The sequence below is a fragment of the Nelumbo lutea genome, chromosome 5 (genome assembly GCF_056320005.1).
Source record: "Nelumbo lutea isolate HS-2025 chromosome 5, American lotus-T2T, whole genome shotgun sequence".
In the NCBI taxonomy this organism is placed as follows: domain Eukaryota; kingdom Viridiplantae; phylum Streptophyta; class Magnoliopsida; order Proteales; family Nelumbonaceae; genus Nelumbo; species Nelumbo lutea.
This window is the reverse complement of record NC_142688.1, coordinates 9,380,775-9,399,225: the sequence shown is the minus strand read 5'-3', so window position 1 is coordinate 9,399,225 and position 18,451 is coordinate 9,380,775. Positions and strand designations below refer to the sequence as shown.

The 18,451-nt window shown below is 36.9% G+C and overlaps 2 protein-coding genes across 2 annotated transcripts; one reads left to right on the top strand and one right to left on the bottom strand.

The window, feature by feature from the left end:
- The first annotated feature begins 5,015 nt into the window (after positions 1-5,015).
- LOC148850226 (uncharacterized) lies at positions 5,016-6,400 on the top strand. The gene is made up of 3 exons (XM_088946166.1): positions 5,016-5,708; positions 5,826-5,996; positions 6,128-6,400. The coding sequence occupies exons 1-3, from the start codon at positions 5,367-5,369 to the stop codon at positions 6,179-6,181; spliced, it is 567 nt and encodes a 188-aa protein (XP_088802292.1). The 5' UTR covers positions 5,016-5,366; the 3' UTR covers positions 6,182-6,400.
- A 5,302-nt stretch (positions 6,401-11,702) lies between these two features.
- Positions 11,703-12,477, bottom strand: LOC148850225 (MFP1 attachment factor 1-like). The gene has a single exon (XM_088945899.1). It carries the CDS (start codon positions 12,460-12,462, stop codon positions 11,893-11,895), a length of 570 nt encoding a protein of 189 aa, XP_088802025.1. The 5' UTR covers positions 12,463-12,477; the 3' UTR covers positions 11,703-11,892.
- Between the last annotated feature and the right edge of the window lie 5,974 nt (positions 12,478-18,451).

Here is an 18,451-nt window from a genome sequence, read left to right as displayed (position 1 = left end):
TAATAACTCTATCGGGGGTCTGCGTTTCTCATTCAACTACGGAAATGGAAAACCTTCCTCTCTCCCGGTTGAATTCAATTTAGATTATTAGTACAGACGATCGACTGAATTCCATTAGAGCATGTGGACTTTGCCCCATTCAATTCAGCAGGTATGTGAATTTTGAATTCCACTCTTGTTCAGAAGAGCCATGACTCGTCCATGACATTTTCGGCCTCTTCTCTTTTGTCCTGCTGGATGTAATGTACCTCCTCCCATTAATCAAATCTGTAACGGTTCGTCCACTCTGGTACTACTACTCCTAATATTAGGCATTTTCTATGTGAGAACAAACTTTTTTGCTCCAACAACAATGAGGCTGCATTTGTAGTTTGTTCCTGCCTTCGCCTTTGCTTATGGCTCATGGCGATCAATTTAGGGTTATAAATGAATCGGATTCAGTTTAATCCCCACATCATATGATCTAATTATCAAATCAAATTGTTGGGCTCAAATCCAATTCAAATATATCAGTTTCTAGTAGGGTTTGGATTTAATTTGCATGTTATTGAGGTTGACAACAAGGGTAGTTTGGGATTGGAATTTAAAAAGTTAATTTGGCCCAGTGTCCCACTTACAAGTACAGAAATACTCCATAGGTCCCGGTGTTTGATCCTAAGAGCAATGACTTCAACAATTAAAACTACATTTGGAAATGATGAAAATGGAGTGTAAATCTTAAATCAGGGTAAATTTGCTTTTTTAATTCATTTTTATTTGTAATTGACAATATTTTATTTATACATTTAGATTGATAATAAAATGATAGACCAATGTATATTTACAATGATAATAAAATATGAAAGAAAATCAATAAAAATAAGAAAATTTTCATTTAAGTGGATTTTTGATAAAAAAAATGCATATACTTTATTAAAATTCATGTTTACATCCATTATAATTAAAAGTCTATTTGGTAAGAAGATAATTTGTCAGTGTAAAAGTAATCCAACTTTATAATTTAAATAAACCATTTTACACTTTACATATTTACATTTACACTTATTTACATGATTTTTAAATACGGCCTAAGTCAATAAGAGATCAGATAATCCCCTCACAGTATTTCACAGTATATCCCCACTGTATATTGAAAACATCTTCCGATAATGATATCATCATTTTTTATATTATCATCGGAAAATATTCTCAATACACGGTAAAAATATGCTATAGGACGTTACGGGGGCAATCTTGTGTGCGGGCTGATTTAAAATCAGTCAATAGAGGTGATTACTGATTAGAGAGTCAAGATGTCGAATTGCTATGACGAGAAAAATAGCAAAAGAATAGTGTGCATACGAAATATACCCATTTGTCTTTTCATAGACGAGAAGCCATTAATTGTGTGGTATTAAGATGAATTTTGTAACGGTTCCGCACATCGATTGGAATTGATTGTCAGCTCTATTAAAGCATATAACACGTGGCTGAGCATTTCTCTTGGTATTTAAAGAGCCAAGTTCTCAATCAACATCATAACGCTCAAAGTAGTCCGGATCTTCTGCTCACATCTCCTTATTTATACGTAATCTGAAATTTCGACCGTCAGTTAACCTGAAATTTCAGTATCTTAACTTTCAAATAGTGTCAAATTGATTCTTATTGTTTGTTAATCGACCATCAGTTATTTGATCATATAATGACATATAATTTAAATTTTTTGAAAATAAAACAGGTTCATTGTCTTTTACCTTGAGGTTCTTTTCCCTGAAGGATACTTGGGTGTTATCTTGCAGAATCTCCGATATCTAGATTTGTCTTCCAAAGAACTCTCCGACGAAATCCCAAATAACTTTTCTGCAACATCCAGCCCAGTCTAGCCACAGGTACTGAAGCTGTTGAAGTCCCCCACAGCTAGTCGGAATCTCTCCAGTGAACCGATTGAACGAGAGGTTAATGAGTTGAAACCTGGATGTTGTAGAGAAGTTACTCGGGATTTCACCGTAGACTTCGTTGGAAGACAAATCCAGATATCAGAGATTCTACAGGATAGCACCAGAGATTCCTTCAGAGAGAAGAACGAAAGCTAGTTTATTTTTGATGAAACAGTTTCAAGGTAGAAGATAACGAACAGTGTCTTCTTTTGAAAGGTAGTTTTGATATTTTTAAAAATTTTAAGTTGCACATGCCAAATAAGTGACGGTTTGTTAATGGCAGCAACCAACTTTTTGAAAATTTGGATACTGCAATAACACGATTTGAAAATTGAGATATTAACTTGACATTACCCCCAAAATTCAAGGTACTTTCCCTTGTTGTTCATGGAGAGGTATTCCCAATACAAAGTGGGATGTGGCCGTGGGCTCACTGTGAGGTGCCCGCTCTTTGAGGAACAAATCCCAAATCCACACAAAGTTGGATCTGAATTTAAGACCATGGCAAAATCCCCTAACTGCCCTCTAAGGCCTGTGAAAAGACAAAACTGCCATCCAAAGTTACATGTCATGTGCTGAATGGTGCAAATGATTTTGGCAATATCAATATTTAAAATGACAAAAAAAATATTTTTTTAAATACTTATTTTTAACATATACATGTACAAAAATGCCTATAAATATAAAACTTTAAATTTAATATTTATAAATTATATATAATTATATTATATAAAGGGACATCTACGAAAACACCCTAGATGGTTTCATGAATTTACAAAAATCAATCCTATAGTTTGTGTTTTACTAAAATATCCCTTATAGTTCGCAATCAATTTACTTAGTCGACCTTCCATTAGATAAAAGTGGAAAATGATAGTTTAACACTAACATTCACTCAAATAAATTTAATCAAAAGAAACTAAAAAACAAAGTTATCATTTTTGCCCCTAGTAAAACATAGACAACCACTCTATTTTTTCTTTAATTGGTCAATTTTTTTTTCTATATCAAAAAGTATTAGAGGTACTTATGGAATAAACAATATGGGTCAATACCCTTGAACATTTTCTACTCAATTTAAGGGTACTTTTGGAACAAACAACCATGCGCCCATGCCCTTAAACATTTCCTACTAAGACGGTGTTTGGTATGCCTTGCGTTTATTTGATAAATGGTGCTATTTCATCGTCATGTGGGCATTTGTCACATCATACTATTTTGTACGCCTTACAGTCTTATAAATGGAAGTCTTGATTTACATGCAAGCCAACCATTGGGGCAAGTTTCATTTTAACGTTTCCCCCAACACAAAAGTGTTTATATATTATTTTGTTTATGTGGCGCCTAATAGCGTCTATTTGTCCATAAATACCAGAAAAATGTTTATCAACCACTTTTTCTCGGTTTTAAAAACAAATCAAGTACATACTTTTATTTAATAAACGGAAACTATACCAAACACAAAAATGTATTTGGTTCCATGTATGTTTATTGAACAAATGTTTGTACTATATTTGTTGGTAAAACTGAGAAATGCAATAATTACAACCATTTATAACAACAGCACCACCAAGCTCCACATCAGCGTAACAATGAAAAAACGCATGGTCATTTGTGGAAGTTTCAAAAAACAACTTCCGCAAACGGCTGGCATGCACAAAAAGTGGCACCTATGTGGCACCATCAATAAACGTTTACTGAATAAATGTAAACGGAACCAAACACCCTTTAAGCTTAAGTGAGCATATTACAATTTACATATGGCAAATCATATAGTTCTTAATGAAAAGTTGATTAAATAAATAAGTTGTAAACTATAAGGGGTGTTTTAGTAAAATACAAATTATAGAATAAATTTCAATAAATCTATAAAATTATAAGGGGTGTTATAGTGAATGACCTTTATTTAATTAATTTTTTTGTCAAACTGGATTTTAAACTGAATTGAATGAAGTTGAATCCACATCTCTTGTATTGTGAACTTGTGATTGGGGCATAATGGAATTTCTGGACAAGTTTGTGTGCCTCAAAAGCAGTAAAAATAGGTTATATATGTGGGCCTAGTTAATACAGATCGCATATAATCTGAACCTAAACCAAGGCATGGATAATGAGGTAGATTCATGTTTGACATTTAAATCGATTCTTTTGTTTATTGCTTTTATTTTTTATTTCATGGGGCTATACAAAGAGAATGGTGGAGGTAGTGAGGCTGGTCCATCCACCATTCTCAATCGGATTCAGGTTGAACTTTTGTTAAATTTTGAATGAATTCACTCACAAAACCTAAACCCAAAATAATGTAAAATGTAATTCGAACCAAGCTGTGTGTTGCACCCATGCTCCATACCCACAAAACCCCCAGTGCCAGAGGGTTTAATCCCAATTCCCAAGTCTACACTGCCAGACACCCTACCAAGTGCCAATGTAGCCACTTACTCTTAAATCGAATTTAATCAGATTACATCGGATTAGACAGAAATTTATCCATATTCGTTCCAATTATTTATTATTATAACCAGATTGATTCGATCACCCTTGCCATTTGCAACCTTATTAATCAATGACAATGATCGAGTAGCAAGGTGCCAAAGAAAAAGCAAGCTTTTTAAAATCGAATCAGACAATCAACCGTTCAGGGGTCTGGTTTTTGGATCGAACAGTCCCACCATTTAAATCAAATAAATGGTTCATCTTGACAAAAAAATAAAAAATAAAAATAATAAAAAATCATTGTCTGGGTTGAACGGTTCGATCACCTAGATGAACAATTTATTGATCAAATCAATGGTTTTTGGCCAAAAGACGATTTCGGGTGAAACAAAACCGATCAGGTGATTGATTCTCGGTTTTTTGGACCGACCGTTCGGTCCGGTCCGGATTTTGAAAACGTTTGCGTAAAGCTAACGAGTTAAAAATAAGTGGTGGGGTTGATATGGTGACTTTGGTCGTGACTCCCATGACCAGGACCAGAGTCAGACCCAACAGTAGACCGGTAATAAAGCAAAAACAGCTGAGTGAGATGAATTGCCCAACCAATAGTCCAATAGTGGATCGATCAAATAAAAATCAGTTCCCGAAGAAGATAAATTAGCGTCTTCTTTTTCAGTGCACGATTTTCAGGCTGATCATCAAGCGGACCCCTGCTGGTGGTCAAAACGAACCATTTAGGCCATTTGATAGGTCTTTTGGTCTGATCCGGTTTAAGAATTCCTGCGTTTGCCACAACATCAACAATCCCTCCCGGCCCCGGGAATCCATACTGGTTTGTTCTACCTTAACCTCGCCCATAGTTTTTGCGCCATAAAACAGGAAAACCCTGTTTTGCTTTTAGATTTCAGGATGAATAATTGAAAGAATATAAATAGGGTATTGCTTGCTAGAACTTAGAAGTTGAAGGTTTCAATTCCACGTTGGTTGACATTAGCTGGGCAATACCCCTAACACACCATGGACGGGCAGTGGGTGGTGAACAAGCCTAGCCGAAGCGACGAAGTTCTCGACGCCGATGAACAGCTGAGGATCGCTGATCAGATCAGGGCTCACTTTCATTCCATGGCGCCCAAGCGGCCCATCAAACCCAACCGAAGCGAAACCGCCGATACTTCCGCAACCGCCCCTTTTCAAGATTCGGACGGTGGTAACATTCCTGAACTCGACAAGTTTCTTTCTCTTCGGTCACAATCCTTGCCTGTCTCTGTCGAAGAGGGAGGAGCTTCATTAGTGCAAGAGGAGTTTGTGGAGACCCAGTACTACAAGGAATTTAATTCCATCGACAAACAGCACCACACGGTAACATTCCTGATCAATATCCTTTGTTGTTAAAGACTGACTCAAAAAGAGATCATTGCTATTGATGTAATCTTATACGAGTTTTGGGACTTGGGGGGTTGTGCCTTGTGCGTGCAGACAGGGAATGGGTTTATAAGGGTAGTGGGAGGAGGTGGAGATGGATATGGTCTTCAGCTGCAAAGGGGTCATGAGGGAATAAGCAGAAGAGAGACGATGAGTATAAGATTCAGAAGCAACCCTGCAACAAACGACTGGATCCCAAGCGCTGAAGGAGAAGAGCGAGAAGAGGTAATACAAGCCTTCTGAGTCTTCTTCAAAGTTCAATCTACTAGATATCCAAACCCCCGTCCCCGGGTTTTGCTTGCTCTAGATCTATCAATCTTTCTATATTATTATTTTCCTTTTGAGTCTTTGACCAGGCCACCTTCATCTCGTCGAAGCCTAGTCGGAGCGAGAGTTTGGTGGATGGGTAGTGTACTGTAGACCCTGGATCTATCGGAAGGAGACGGGTAGGGAAAAAATTACTTTTGGCTTATTAATTAGTGAAGAGAAATAGTGACGTGCCTTTCCATGTGAAATAAATGGGGATCGTCTCGATCTGATGCACTGCTCTAGCAAATACAATCAAAACGTAAGTGACAATTGCAGTGTTTTTTATCATGTATGCATATAGTCTATTCGCTTTATTATTACTGTTTGGTGTTCTAATCATACATAAAGAATCGATCGAACGAAGGCAACCAAATTCAACTTTTCCCGATAATCTTCAACCCATACATCAGCACTGGTACCCATTATAACAATTCTATCTCACTGCCACATCACATCACATTTCCTACATCACCATTTTTTCTGATGCGTCGATGTTGGGGAAAATTCTTGATTAGTGTCAAATCCTAACCATGTATTGGGAAATGGAAACATCTCCCGATGACTGAGATGTACTGATAAGGCGTCGATGTTGGGGAAAATTCTTCTTAAATTTTAAAACAGAACAATTCAGCATCAGAATTTTTAAAATGTGTCAATTTAATATCTATCATTAACAAATCATTAAGTGACATTTGAAAATATACAAGCCCTTCAATTGTCATAATTTTCTTTATTAATCATCTATATGTTAATAAAACATAAACAGTCCCAAATACTTGCATCTTCTATTCTACAAAATTGAAGTCCGCAGATCAATTTTTTTTAATAGAAGAGAAAAAAATTTGAGACTATTCAATTAAATAACACTTGAAATGCACTTGTGTCTTTTTAAATGTCAATTAATAGTGGATTGACATGTTTTAAACATATAGATACTGAATTATTACGTTTTAAAGTTCGGAGATCAAAATAACACTAGGCCCAAACTACAGTGTAGTAATCTAGTAATCGGGAATTTTATTATCCATACAAATCGAAATGACTTCATCAACAAACAAAATTATCAGAAACAACAAACAGTTCATTGTTCAATTACCAGAATCAATAAACTGTAATGACTTGAATCCGCATTTTAACTTTCAAGCTTTCGCTGCAAAGTGCATTCCTCTCAAGACGTCAGTTGCTTAATTCCCACCATTCTCGTCAATGGAAAAGCAGGAGCAGAACTTTACACTCATTAGTGCAATTTGAGAATTTTGAGATTTAAATAAGGGACCAGTGGCACATGCAAGCACTTGGAAACTGTCACTGTTATCTAATATTTCTTAGAAAATCTCAACTGATTCTCTTGGAATCAGAAATAGAAATGGTGCAACTTCAATTCTAGTGGTTCTGTAATATCAAAAAATGTTTCAAATGCATGACCACAGACAGAAGAACTCATGAGCCTGATTCCATTTTTCAAAAAGGGAATACAATGTTTATTGCTTCCAACACTATGAAGTATGAACCAGAGCAAGTAGGAAAGACTACATGCTAAAAGTTTCCTAGAAGTACATGGTATCATTAGTTCATATCTCACGTGCATGCTAATAAAGCACTTTGAGTGTGAGGGGAACATCATCATTCACTAATACGATATGGGAATCATCATCAGTTCCTAAAAAAGTTGGCAGGTAAAGGAATACAAGTATCTAAGCAATTTGAGTTGTATAACTCATTTGGAATGGAGCACACATATTTACAAAGTATAACTAGAAATTATAAATTATTCACACCATTCTGCATACAAATGTAAATTATAATTGGTTCGTGTTCAGGATATTGATTGCAACTTCCAAGATATTCCCTCACACAAGTTGTTAAAAATTTGCATTTTCCATGTATTTATACTTCATTTGTGGTCAGTTAAACCTTAAACTTTCCATTACTGATGTAATTTTAGATTTATTTGGGTTTCCCTACCATGTTCATATTACCTTAATTATTCCACCCTACACCGGTGTTTCGCATACATATCTCAAAAAGTCTTAAAATTGTGTTTCTGATACTAGTAAGAAACAAGAAAATCCATCCAGCCCACATCAAGCTGGTTTGGCTTTCAAAAGATTACTGAACCTGTTGAACCTTAGCATAAAATAGACAAAGTATATATCAAATGCCGACTGGAAATGAAAAGAAAAGAAACAAGTTTTCTGGAAAGCTGCCTTAAGTACATGCACAGAGCATAAGATTTTCTTGTTCAAATCCTTAGGAAGAATTACCTCAATGCATGCCTCTTGAATATTCTTTCAGAAAGACAAATATGCTACCTTGGAAATACCATCCAGAAGGCTCTAAAAAACTACACAGAATCACCCAACCTCAAGGCCATTGTATAATTTTAATATATAATACAATAAGAACACCTGGTTGGAGGGACCAATTTAGTTGCCCCCCCGGCGCCAAATAAGCAAATGTTTATGAAATGGACCTTTTGCAGGTAACATCCAAACTATTGTGCCAAATATTTGTTTGGTTAATATTCTACTTCAAATAATAACCATAGGAAGAAGAGTTTTGAAGGGCAAGCAACAAAATGAAAAGTACAACAAGTCAAATATAAAGTAGCGCAGACAATTAATAATCAGCTAAAAAGCCTAAAATTAGCCTCCTTGAACTCACCTCCAGAAAACTCATACACAGTGTTAGGGTTGTAATAATCATATGCTACAACTCAACCAAAACCTCTAAATGTGCTAAACACAAGATGTCAGGTGGCAACGATGCAAAGAAAGTTACATGCATGGTTAATATCACAAGAGAACTTGCAGACAAAGAAGTACATTAAAATGCTTTTGATGGCTCAGATCCATCTTTCAATTACTTCCCCTCGTCCTCATGCCAAACTCACACTTATTTTTCTTGCTTCAAATTTCATCTGGTCCAATATTTACCTCCATTCATCAATGGCATACTTTGTCAATCAGCATTTTCTTGGGTCCTTTAACTATCCTCATCATCTCTACTTGGGCATACCGGCATATTACTTCCTGCTAAATGCCTATTAATCACTATTATCTTGTTGAATTAATATTTCTTCATTCAGGTATTCCAAGAAAACTATAGAAACAAATCACATGGTACCATCTCCATCCTAGCTCTTTTCATACCCCGGTGTATTTATCCTTACATTTTAACCCCATCATTGGTGGCCAATCCCCTCCTTTTTCTTGCTAAAAATAAAGATAAGTAATTCAATGTTTTCTTTATAGGAGATTCAAAGAAGTTTGCCAGTGCTAACTAAACTTGTTCAGTCAAGCAGAATATGTCTCAACCACAATCCAGACATTCAACCCCATTTGCCAAATGAGATTATGTCAACAGTTCAAGTGGCTCAGACACTCAAGGAAACCACATGAACATTTCAAGTGTTTTATTTTGTTTGAGGGTCAGAGTAAGGCGTGGAATCTTCCCTTAGAGGTTTGTGGGAGGGCATTAAGTTTCCTTTTTATTCTTTGGGGGATATCTTATCACCTATCCTTGTTTTATTCTCTCTTGTTATGAATAAAGTTTTCTATCTTATTTATTACCAAAAAAGACACTCTAAGAAACCAGCAAATGAGCAGGTAGCCCAACAAGGAAAACTTTGATTTGTTATAAACAATGCCACCTTCAAGGCTCAAGCAGCATCTTAATATCATGGCTGAGTATAAACATACTTCTATTAAACCAATCAGAAGTGACCTGTGACACGTTCATAGGACTAAAAGAGATAAGGCAGATCAAAAAGGACAAGGGTTGGGAGTTGTGAGAAATGAGTTAAAGGCCCAAGACTTAACAGTCATAGCACTGAACAAAACAGAATGGAGGAATGAGATTCATGTAACTGAAACCCATGTAGGTGGGACAAGGATTAGATGTTTTCTTTTATTTTTATTTTTTAATTTGAATGATTATAAGAAACTTTGCTATTAAAAGGGGAGGGAGAGCTTCCCATCAATTTGACCTACAAAATCACAAGGAACCTAAAGCAGCGCCCACTGAAAAGAACAAAACATAAGGCTTAGATGATGATGAAAGCAACTAATGCAGAACAACCAATAAGAACAACACAAACTTGTTTTAGCTGAAAACTTACCTTATCTTTCTGTATAAGAAAGACAAGCTGATGCAAGATATATTTGTTTCGCATTAAAAGAACCAGATAAATAAGGCATGAATACACACATCATCTCCACGCCAAAAACAAGTTCAGAATTCCTTTGACCAAAGCTAACACAACAACAAGAACCAGCAAAACCATTATGCATTGTCATTCAGTCTAATCATTCCATATGTCGAATTTTAGAAAAGAAAATAATACAATTGTAAATTCTCATCTTCAATGGCATTGCAATGATGTTCTACTGACAAATTTACAATAATGTCTTGACCATATTTACCAAATAATCACTCTTCACTTCATGATAAATTCAAAATATATAATCTAAAACACCAACTGTGTAATAAATGTCTGTAAGATATGCTACCCAAATTCGGCAAGGGCATGGCTGGACACAGTGTCAGATATGGAATTTAAACTAAAGTGTCCAACACAAGAAAAAAAAAAAAAAACCCTAGTACAGGTATCAAGGTATCATATATCATAGATGTAGTTGGGAATTCCAATAACCTAGTAATATTCAAAACCAGATCTAAAGCCATTAAATGTTAATACCCAATGTAACCAAGGAACTAAAAATATAATGGGCTAGTCTTGTTGATACTTGACAATGGGAATGAACCTTCCTGTAACATGATGCTCAAGATGAAGTCAGCATATTGGCACTCTTAGATGCATGAGAAAGGACACATTGGATATCTTTTGCATTTTTCTTCAATTTCTATAGGTAAATTTGCCATGGAAATGCAAATTCTCGGAAAGGTTTGAAATTTGACTTTTGAAACACAACCTCTTGACCAAATCTAAGTGCTCAATCAAGGAAATTTAGCATGAGAAGGAAAAAAAATAAAGTTTAAATTTGCTCCAATTTATTTTCTAACTTTTCTCCTTTTTTCATATTCTTTTCTTAATCCATTCTTATCTTTCCTAGTTCTGTTCCCTCTATTTTGAATTGAAAAGTTAAGAACTTCCATTAAGTTTGAATCCATTATCCCCATTAAGTAAGATGGCATGGAATAAATCTATAAAATTAGTCACCTTCCACTGTCAAAATATTGACAAGCACCAATTTTCTCTCTTTTCCTTGTTTCTAGACCAACTATGTCACAATCTGTTTATTTTCCGCTGCTATGCTCTTCAACCTTGACGATGCAACTTCATTCTACTCCTCTGTAAGAGAAAAAATATATATTTTATTGCCTCCAAAATCCATCCCTACAATTGGTGTTCCCAGCACCGAGGAAACCACAATTAGAAGTGTTTTTGGAGTGACCAAAAAGTTATATGGCAGGTAAAGCCAGTATCTAATAACTATTAGTGTTACATATTTTCTGTTTCAAAAAAGAGGGCACTTTCTACTGTGAGAAATGTACTCTTGTTTGTCCATGACGGCTGGTGGAACGATAAGTGGAGTGTAGAAAAGGGGGTGAAGGGCTATGATGTTAATGGCATATGGTCTGTAATTAAAGATTACCAGATAACACAATAACTGAAGCATAGATGCAGATCTCTACCAAGGTTAATGCAATCATTACAGCAAGATATAAATGGCCAAAGACACCCATGGCCCATAAAAAGAGATCTCAAAACAAGAGCAGTGCAATACGATGACCACAAATATCAATAACAAAAAGTAGAACCCCTGACCCATAAGAAAAATACTGAAGTCTACGAAGATTCAATTTTAACAGATGAGATTTCATCACTAGTGGCGGGGGCAGCAATTGGTGTCTGAGATGGGTTTTCGTTGGGAGAAGCTGCCGGAGCTTTGGATTTCACGGCTTCGAGCATTTTCTTGCTGATTTCCTTGGAGTAGACCTGAAGAATCTCAATGCCATCGTCTTGGACAGCATTTGAAGCGGCGGACAAAGCGGCAGCGGTGGAAAAGGCTTCTTCTTCAATGATGCGAGCAGCGGAAGCGGCTTCCTCGGCCGGCATGCACCCATAGCGGTTGGAGAGTATGGAAGGGGCTGATAGGGTTTCGACTAAGCGGCTGATGACGGCATCTCGGGTGCTCTGTTTGGGAGGCCAAATGCTCAACGAGATGTGCATCTTCTCGGTTTTCTTGACGATATCACTTTGTTCTTGTTGTTGCAGTTGGGGTGCTTCAGATTCTGCCATTGTAGTCGCCTCCTCTGTCACTACGCTCTCTTCTTGATTGTCGCCCATCGCGAATGCAGTGTACACGATCCAACCAAAACGCGCAATTGTAAGCTGATTTCTGATACAAGAAACCATCTTGTATCTCTTAAATATATAGTTGGATTTTTTAGGGAAAATTCCTGATTGGTACTTGTAGTTTAGGTTGAGTGTCAATTTAGTACTCGCACTTTAAAACGCTACAATGTAGCACCCGATTTTTCAAAATGTGACAATTTATTACCTATCATTAATGTTATTGGGAAAGACACAAATGTCATCAAATTTACTATATCAACCATTAGCAACAACTAGAAATGCCCTTCCCACTATTGTTCACTGCCACTGTTCATCCTCTTCAAGCTCTCGAATAGCGGGGGTGCATAGCGCTCCCCACGGCCATTATTCTTCCTTCTTCTTTTTTTCTTCTCTCTATTCTCACATATCTCTCATTCCCTTTTCACTTTCATCGTTCTCTTCCTTTTTCTTTCTTTTCTATTCATCATCATTTCCGACAAGAAACAGAGGAGTTGCAGCGGTAAACTCCTCTGTTACTCTCTTCGGTTCCTGCAACGGACCCTTCTCCGTAATCAGAAGAAGTGTATCTCAGATGGGTCTCCCTTCCATTATTTTCCCGTACAATTTCTCAAGAGATTCAATGAGATTCGGGACCTCCGGATACAACTCCCTGATGACTCCAACGACTGGTGGTGGCGGGGATGGGTTGTTGTTGAAATGGAGGGCTAAGTTCGACAGCTCGCTACAGAGTTGTGTGTTACTCGGGCCCTTCGGATACAGCTCCCCGACGACTCCAGCGGCTATGGTAGTGGCAGTGACGGGTTGTTGCTGAAATGGAGGGATGAGTTCGGCAACTCACTACAGAGCTATATGTTACTTGGGCCCTCCGGATACAGCTCCCCGATGTGGCTATGGTGGTGGCGGTGATGGGTTGTTGCTGAAATGAAGGGCTGAGTTCAGCAGCTCGCTATAGAGTTGTGTGTTACTCGGGTCCTCCGGATACAACACTCTGACAACTCCGACGGCTATGGTGGTGGCAGTGACGGGTTGTTGCTGAAATGGAGGGCTGAGTTCGGCAGCTCGCTACAGAGTTGTGTGTTATTCGGGCCCTCAGGATACAGTTCCCTAACAACTCCGGAAACTGTGGTGGTGGCGGTGATGGGTTGTTGCTAAAATGGAAGGCTGAGTTTGGTAGCACGCTACAGAGTTGAGTGTTAATCGCCGTTGTAGACGCCGCCGGAGTCGTGGTCATTGGTTTGCTCATCATCTACAGAACGAAACTGATTCTGCAAATGCTTCATTACCAGTCCTGCCGGCCACCCAAATGACTACTATTCCACTGGGAATTATATCCGGGATACAGTCAGCAACTATGGTGAGAGAGACTACCTAGTGACAGTGATCTGGAGCTAAATCGAAGATGATGATTCGATGGTTGAACTTCCGCTCCAACTTGGTGACGATGACCAGACTATAAACAGGAGATAGGGGTGGCATAGAGAGAGAAAGAAAGAACAATGAGAACGTGGAGAGAAAGAGGGAGGTAGAAGAAACGACAGAGAAACCACCGCGGGTTCAGATTTGACACCGGAAGAGCGAATAGAAGTTGAGGAATGCAGAATGGGTTCTGTCGTCACTCTACTTTTTGATGAAGATGAACAGTATTTGAAAATGAATTCGGTGATTTGTTCAAAAGTGTCTAAGGTAATTTTAACATTTTTAAAAGTCTTAAATCTCACATGAGTCCATGTGATATATATAACTGACGGATTAGATTGTCATAAAATAAAAGTTGGAATATTACATTATTTTAAAGTTTGGGTATAAATTGACAGTCGGCATAAACTACAGGGTACGGGAATTTTTCCTTTTTTATTGCACTATTAAATAGGGTTAATTATATTAAATGAAAGTATTTTAAACTATTCTGACAATTATTCAAAGGAACCCTGAAATTCAAAAACTAATTAAAATACCCCTCAACGTTTCCGTTACGCAGTGCCGTTAAATTAGACAAAAATACGCTTTTACCCTTAATTATCTTTCAAACATTCTCTCTATGCAATGTGAATTCTGTCGAAACATTCTAACCTACCCTCTCCGCACTGCTTCAACTTTAATATCTTGCTAAGTTATATCCCAAATGATTCAGCTCCCTCTGAATCCATCAACTATTGATCAGACGATTCATGAGAATAATCCCGCATCTCTCGCATCAAAACTTGTCACCATTCACGTGATTCAACTTTTGTGGGACCGAATACTCCATGGAGATATTAAAGCTGGCGGTGTGATCTGAAAATCCAGCAAAGGATCGACACATGACTCACTGTACAAGGGTTACTTAAAACTGGATCATTCATTTATTTTCAACACTGGGTTTTGGTCGATTTGGGACTTATTGGCTACACAATAGTTGGACAATCAACAATTTTACAGTCCTACTCATGCACCCTCTTATGATATCGATGGCAATATATATATATATATATATATATATATATATATATATATATATATATATATATATATATATATATATCAGAATCCAAGTTTTAAAAAATCGAACTGAAATTATTCTGGCCACCAGTTTCTGGGTTGACAGTTGGACCATTTAGTTTGAATGGATGGCCTATTTTAAATAAAAAATAAAAATAAATAAAACTGTCAAATAGGTTGAACGGATCAATGGTTCAATGGCCTAGATCAACAGGTTGCTGATCAAATAAATGATTTTTGACCAGGGATTAGATTAAAGATAAAACAGAACAGATTGCATAAACAATTCTCAGGTTCAATGATTTGACCGTCTAAATCAATAGTGATTCAAAAACACATAGAAACCATCAAAATAAATTTCTTAATTTGATGATTTTTCGAGCTAAATGCCCAAAACTCAAGGAAGCTGAATTATTTGGAGCTCAACCGCATCAATTATGGTTGTAGTCTTGGTAGGTTACGTTCAGTTTCACTTAATTAAGTCAACCGAATTCATACTATCAGGTTGACCACGAGGCAACTGAAATTGATCGTTATGCTCAGTTTGGAGTATGGAGTGCAAATCCTTGTATTGCATATTATTTTATATATATTTATGCTGTGCATATTTATATTTATACTCCATCCAATCGGAGTCTTAAGTATCAAAAACCTGTTCAACAACAAAAATTAAAAATCAAAGGAACTTGTGTCAATATCAACGATCATTTAATGGTATTTTCATGTTATTTTGTTTTTGTGTTATATCAAATACAAAAAAATTATCACAGAACAAATTTTATATGAAATCATAAGAAATAATATCACATAAACATGAACAACATTACAAAAAATTATACAAATGGTTGTTTTATGCAAAAAGAAATTATTTGAAAAAAAAAACTAATATTCAGAAAAATGGTTCATGGAAATTGTAAAAAAAGAATGGAGACGTGCCTGATGGAGGATGGAGGCATTTGCAAAGAAATCCCCATTCCCCATTACTGAAAAGGCGATAACGTGATTATCAACCATGCCAATCATTACAACGGTCAGTCAGTTCAGATCTACTACATTCTGAAGCCCAGGAAGGAGTGCTTTTGAAACTCTAGACCAGAGTTGATGTTTATAGAATTTGCTGAACACCAACAGAATTGAACCGATCGAATATTCAGGTTCTATTCTTTTTTTTTTTTTAAATCGGAACCGAACCAACATATTTGAAAACCAACCATCGAGTCAGATCCATTTGATTGGTTTCTACATTTTTGTGAACAGTCCTAATCATTACCCTGGTTGTTAAAGCATGATTTTAAAAAACAATTTAGAAATAGAATTATTCTGGCCAAGGATTTTTGGGTTGATAATTGATTGTGTAATTCGAATAGAGGGCCCATTTTCACAAATAAAAAATAAAAAACAACCAAACATCATTAAATGGATTGATGGGTTGACGATTTGACTGCCGGAATCAAGGAATCATTGACTGATTCAACAGCTTTTGACCATAAACCAGATTTAGAGTAAAATGAAACCAATTGTCTAGATGATTCTAGGGCCAAACAGTCTGACGGTTCAGATCAACAATGGTTCGAGAACCGTGGTCAAAGGTTCAGAGGTTCAAAGCTTTTACACGCCATTACTGACTTTTGCTCTCCACCTTGACAGAATAAGAACATTGGTGGAGCAAATTTAGTCAATTCAAAGCTTTTGACTTCTTCTCTGGCCCAAATTGGCATTGATTTATGGAATGTAAGAACAATTTTTTTTTATACAATTCGAAAATTACAACGGGCGACGAGACACCTAAAAACTCTATAAGGGTGATGTAGTCCGATTCCAATGACCGCAACGTGTTAGAGTCACGACCTTCATAGACGTAGGACGGTGGAACCGGTGAGGGCAAATTTGGGTTTTCAAAATAAAAGGCGTCACATGTAAACAGAATCTGATGGGCAATTAATGGAGTGGTTGTGTGTGTTGTATTATGTCATTTTAAAGGACATTTTAGGTAGATTGTTAAATTTCAGGGGTCTTTAAGTATGTATAAGATAACTTAGAGATACTTTAAGCCTCTGAAAAAAGATGGGATGAAAAAATGTAAAAATTTAAATTTTATTGGGATAGAATGGAATGGGAAAATGTGAAAAATGGGAAAAGTTTACAAAGCAATCCACTATTCATCCTCGTTCGCCTCTCCACCGAACGTATCGACGACTAGGAAGAGAAGCGCAGATCTGAACAGAGCGGCAACTACGAAGCAATCCACTATTCTTCTCTCTTCTCCTTCTTCCCCTCTTCCCCCAATTTATTTCTCGCTCCATTTCGTCACCGCTGCTGCAAGTTAGCGATAGATCTGCGTGTCCCCACATATCTGTATCTGCGACTGTGTCTGCGAACCCAAATCTGTGTATGTGATTGTGTCTATGAACCCAGAAGAAGAAAGAGAAGAAGAGAGGAGAGAGGGAGGAAAGGAGTTAGATCTATGTCTGCAACCCAAATCTGTGTCTGTGACTGTGTCTATGAACCCAGAAGAAGAAAGAGAAGAAGAGAGGAGAGAGGGAGGAAGGGAATTAGATCTATGTCTGCGAACCCAAATCTGTGTCTGTGATTGTGTCTGCGAACGCAGAAGAAGAAAGAGAAGAATAGAAGAGAGAGGGAGGAAGGGAGTGTCTCTGATGTGTGTTTGCGAACCCAGATGTAAGTTCTGCGAACCCAAAAGAAGAAAGAGAAGAAGAGAGGAGCGAGGGAGGAAGGGAGTGGCTGAGAGGGGGTGTCGTCGCCGCTACTCTGTTTCCGGGTTCGAACGGGGAGGGGGTGTCGTTGTCGCTGGCTTCGCCGAACGAGAGAAGGAACAATCATTTCTCACATTTTTCCACCGGCGTTGCACGGTTTTGGTGCGATCCCAAATCCATCCTTTTGGGATTTGACAGCCCACATTTTTGAAATATTTTTTTTTTTTTCATCTCCATCCCACAAATCAAATAGAGCCTAAATAATTAATCCTATTAAATATGATGATAAGGATAAATATGGGTATAAATCAAAAAAGACGGTACAGTAATCTAACTCTTTATCCATACACGTGGCACAATCTCATTTGTCAAACTGATGTTCTTTTATTCTATATGGGTGAGCGTTGGAAATACGTATAAAGTTTTTATCCCAAGGAGAAGAACGCAGGTGAACGAGTTCATGCAAGCTTATAATACTTGGGTGATGTTTGACATCCATGTCGTTTTATGAAAAATGTCACACTAGAGAAAGCCGTGCTTCAAATATGTAGCAAGAAACAAATACAAAGTTTTGTATTTTGCATTATTTTCTATGTACTTGTATTATATATATATGTGTATTTGTACTCCTTTCAAACTGAGCCATATATACAAATACAAATACAATGTTTAAAAATGCAGTATAAAGGATTTTAAACTCAGTTTGGAATAAGAGTACAAACACAAGCATGTTCAGTGTAAAACCTTGTATAATGTATTTCTAAACATAGTATTTGCATTCTTTCCATGCTAAGCCTAATTGATTCCATTAAAATTTTGACATTGATTAGTGGATTTGAGAAGATGAGACTAATGAA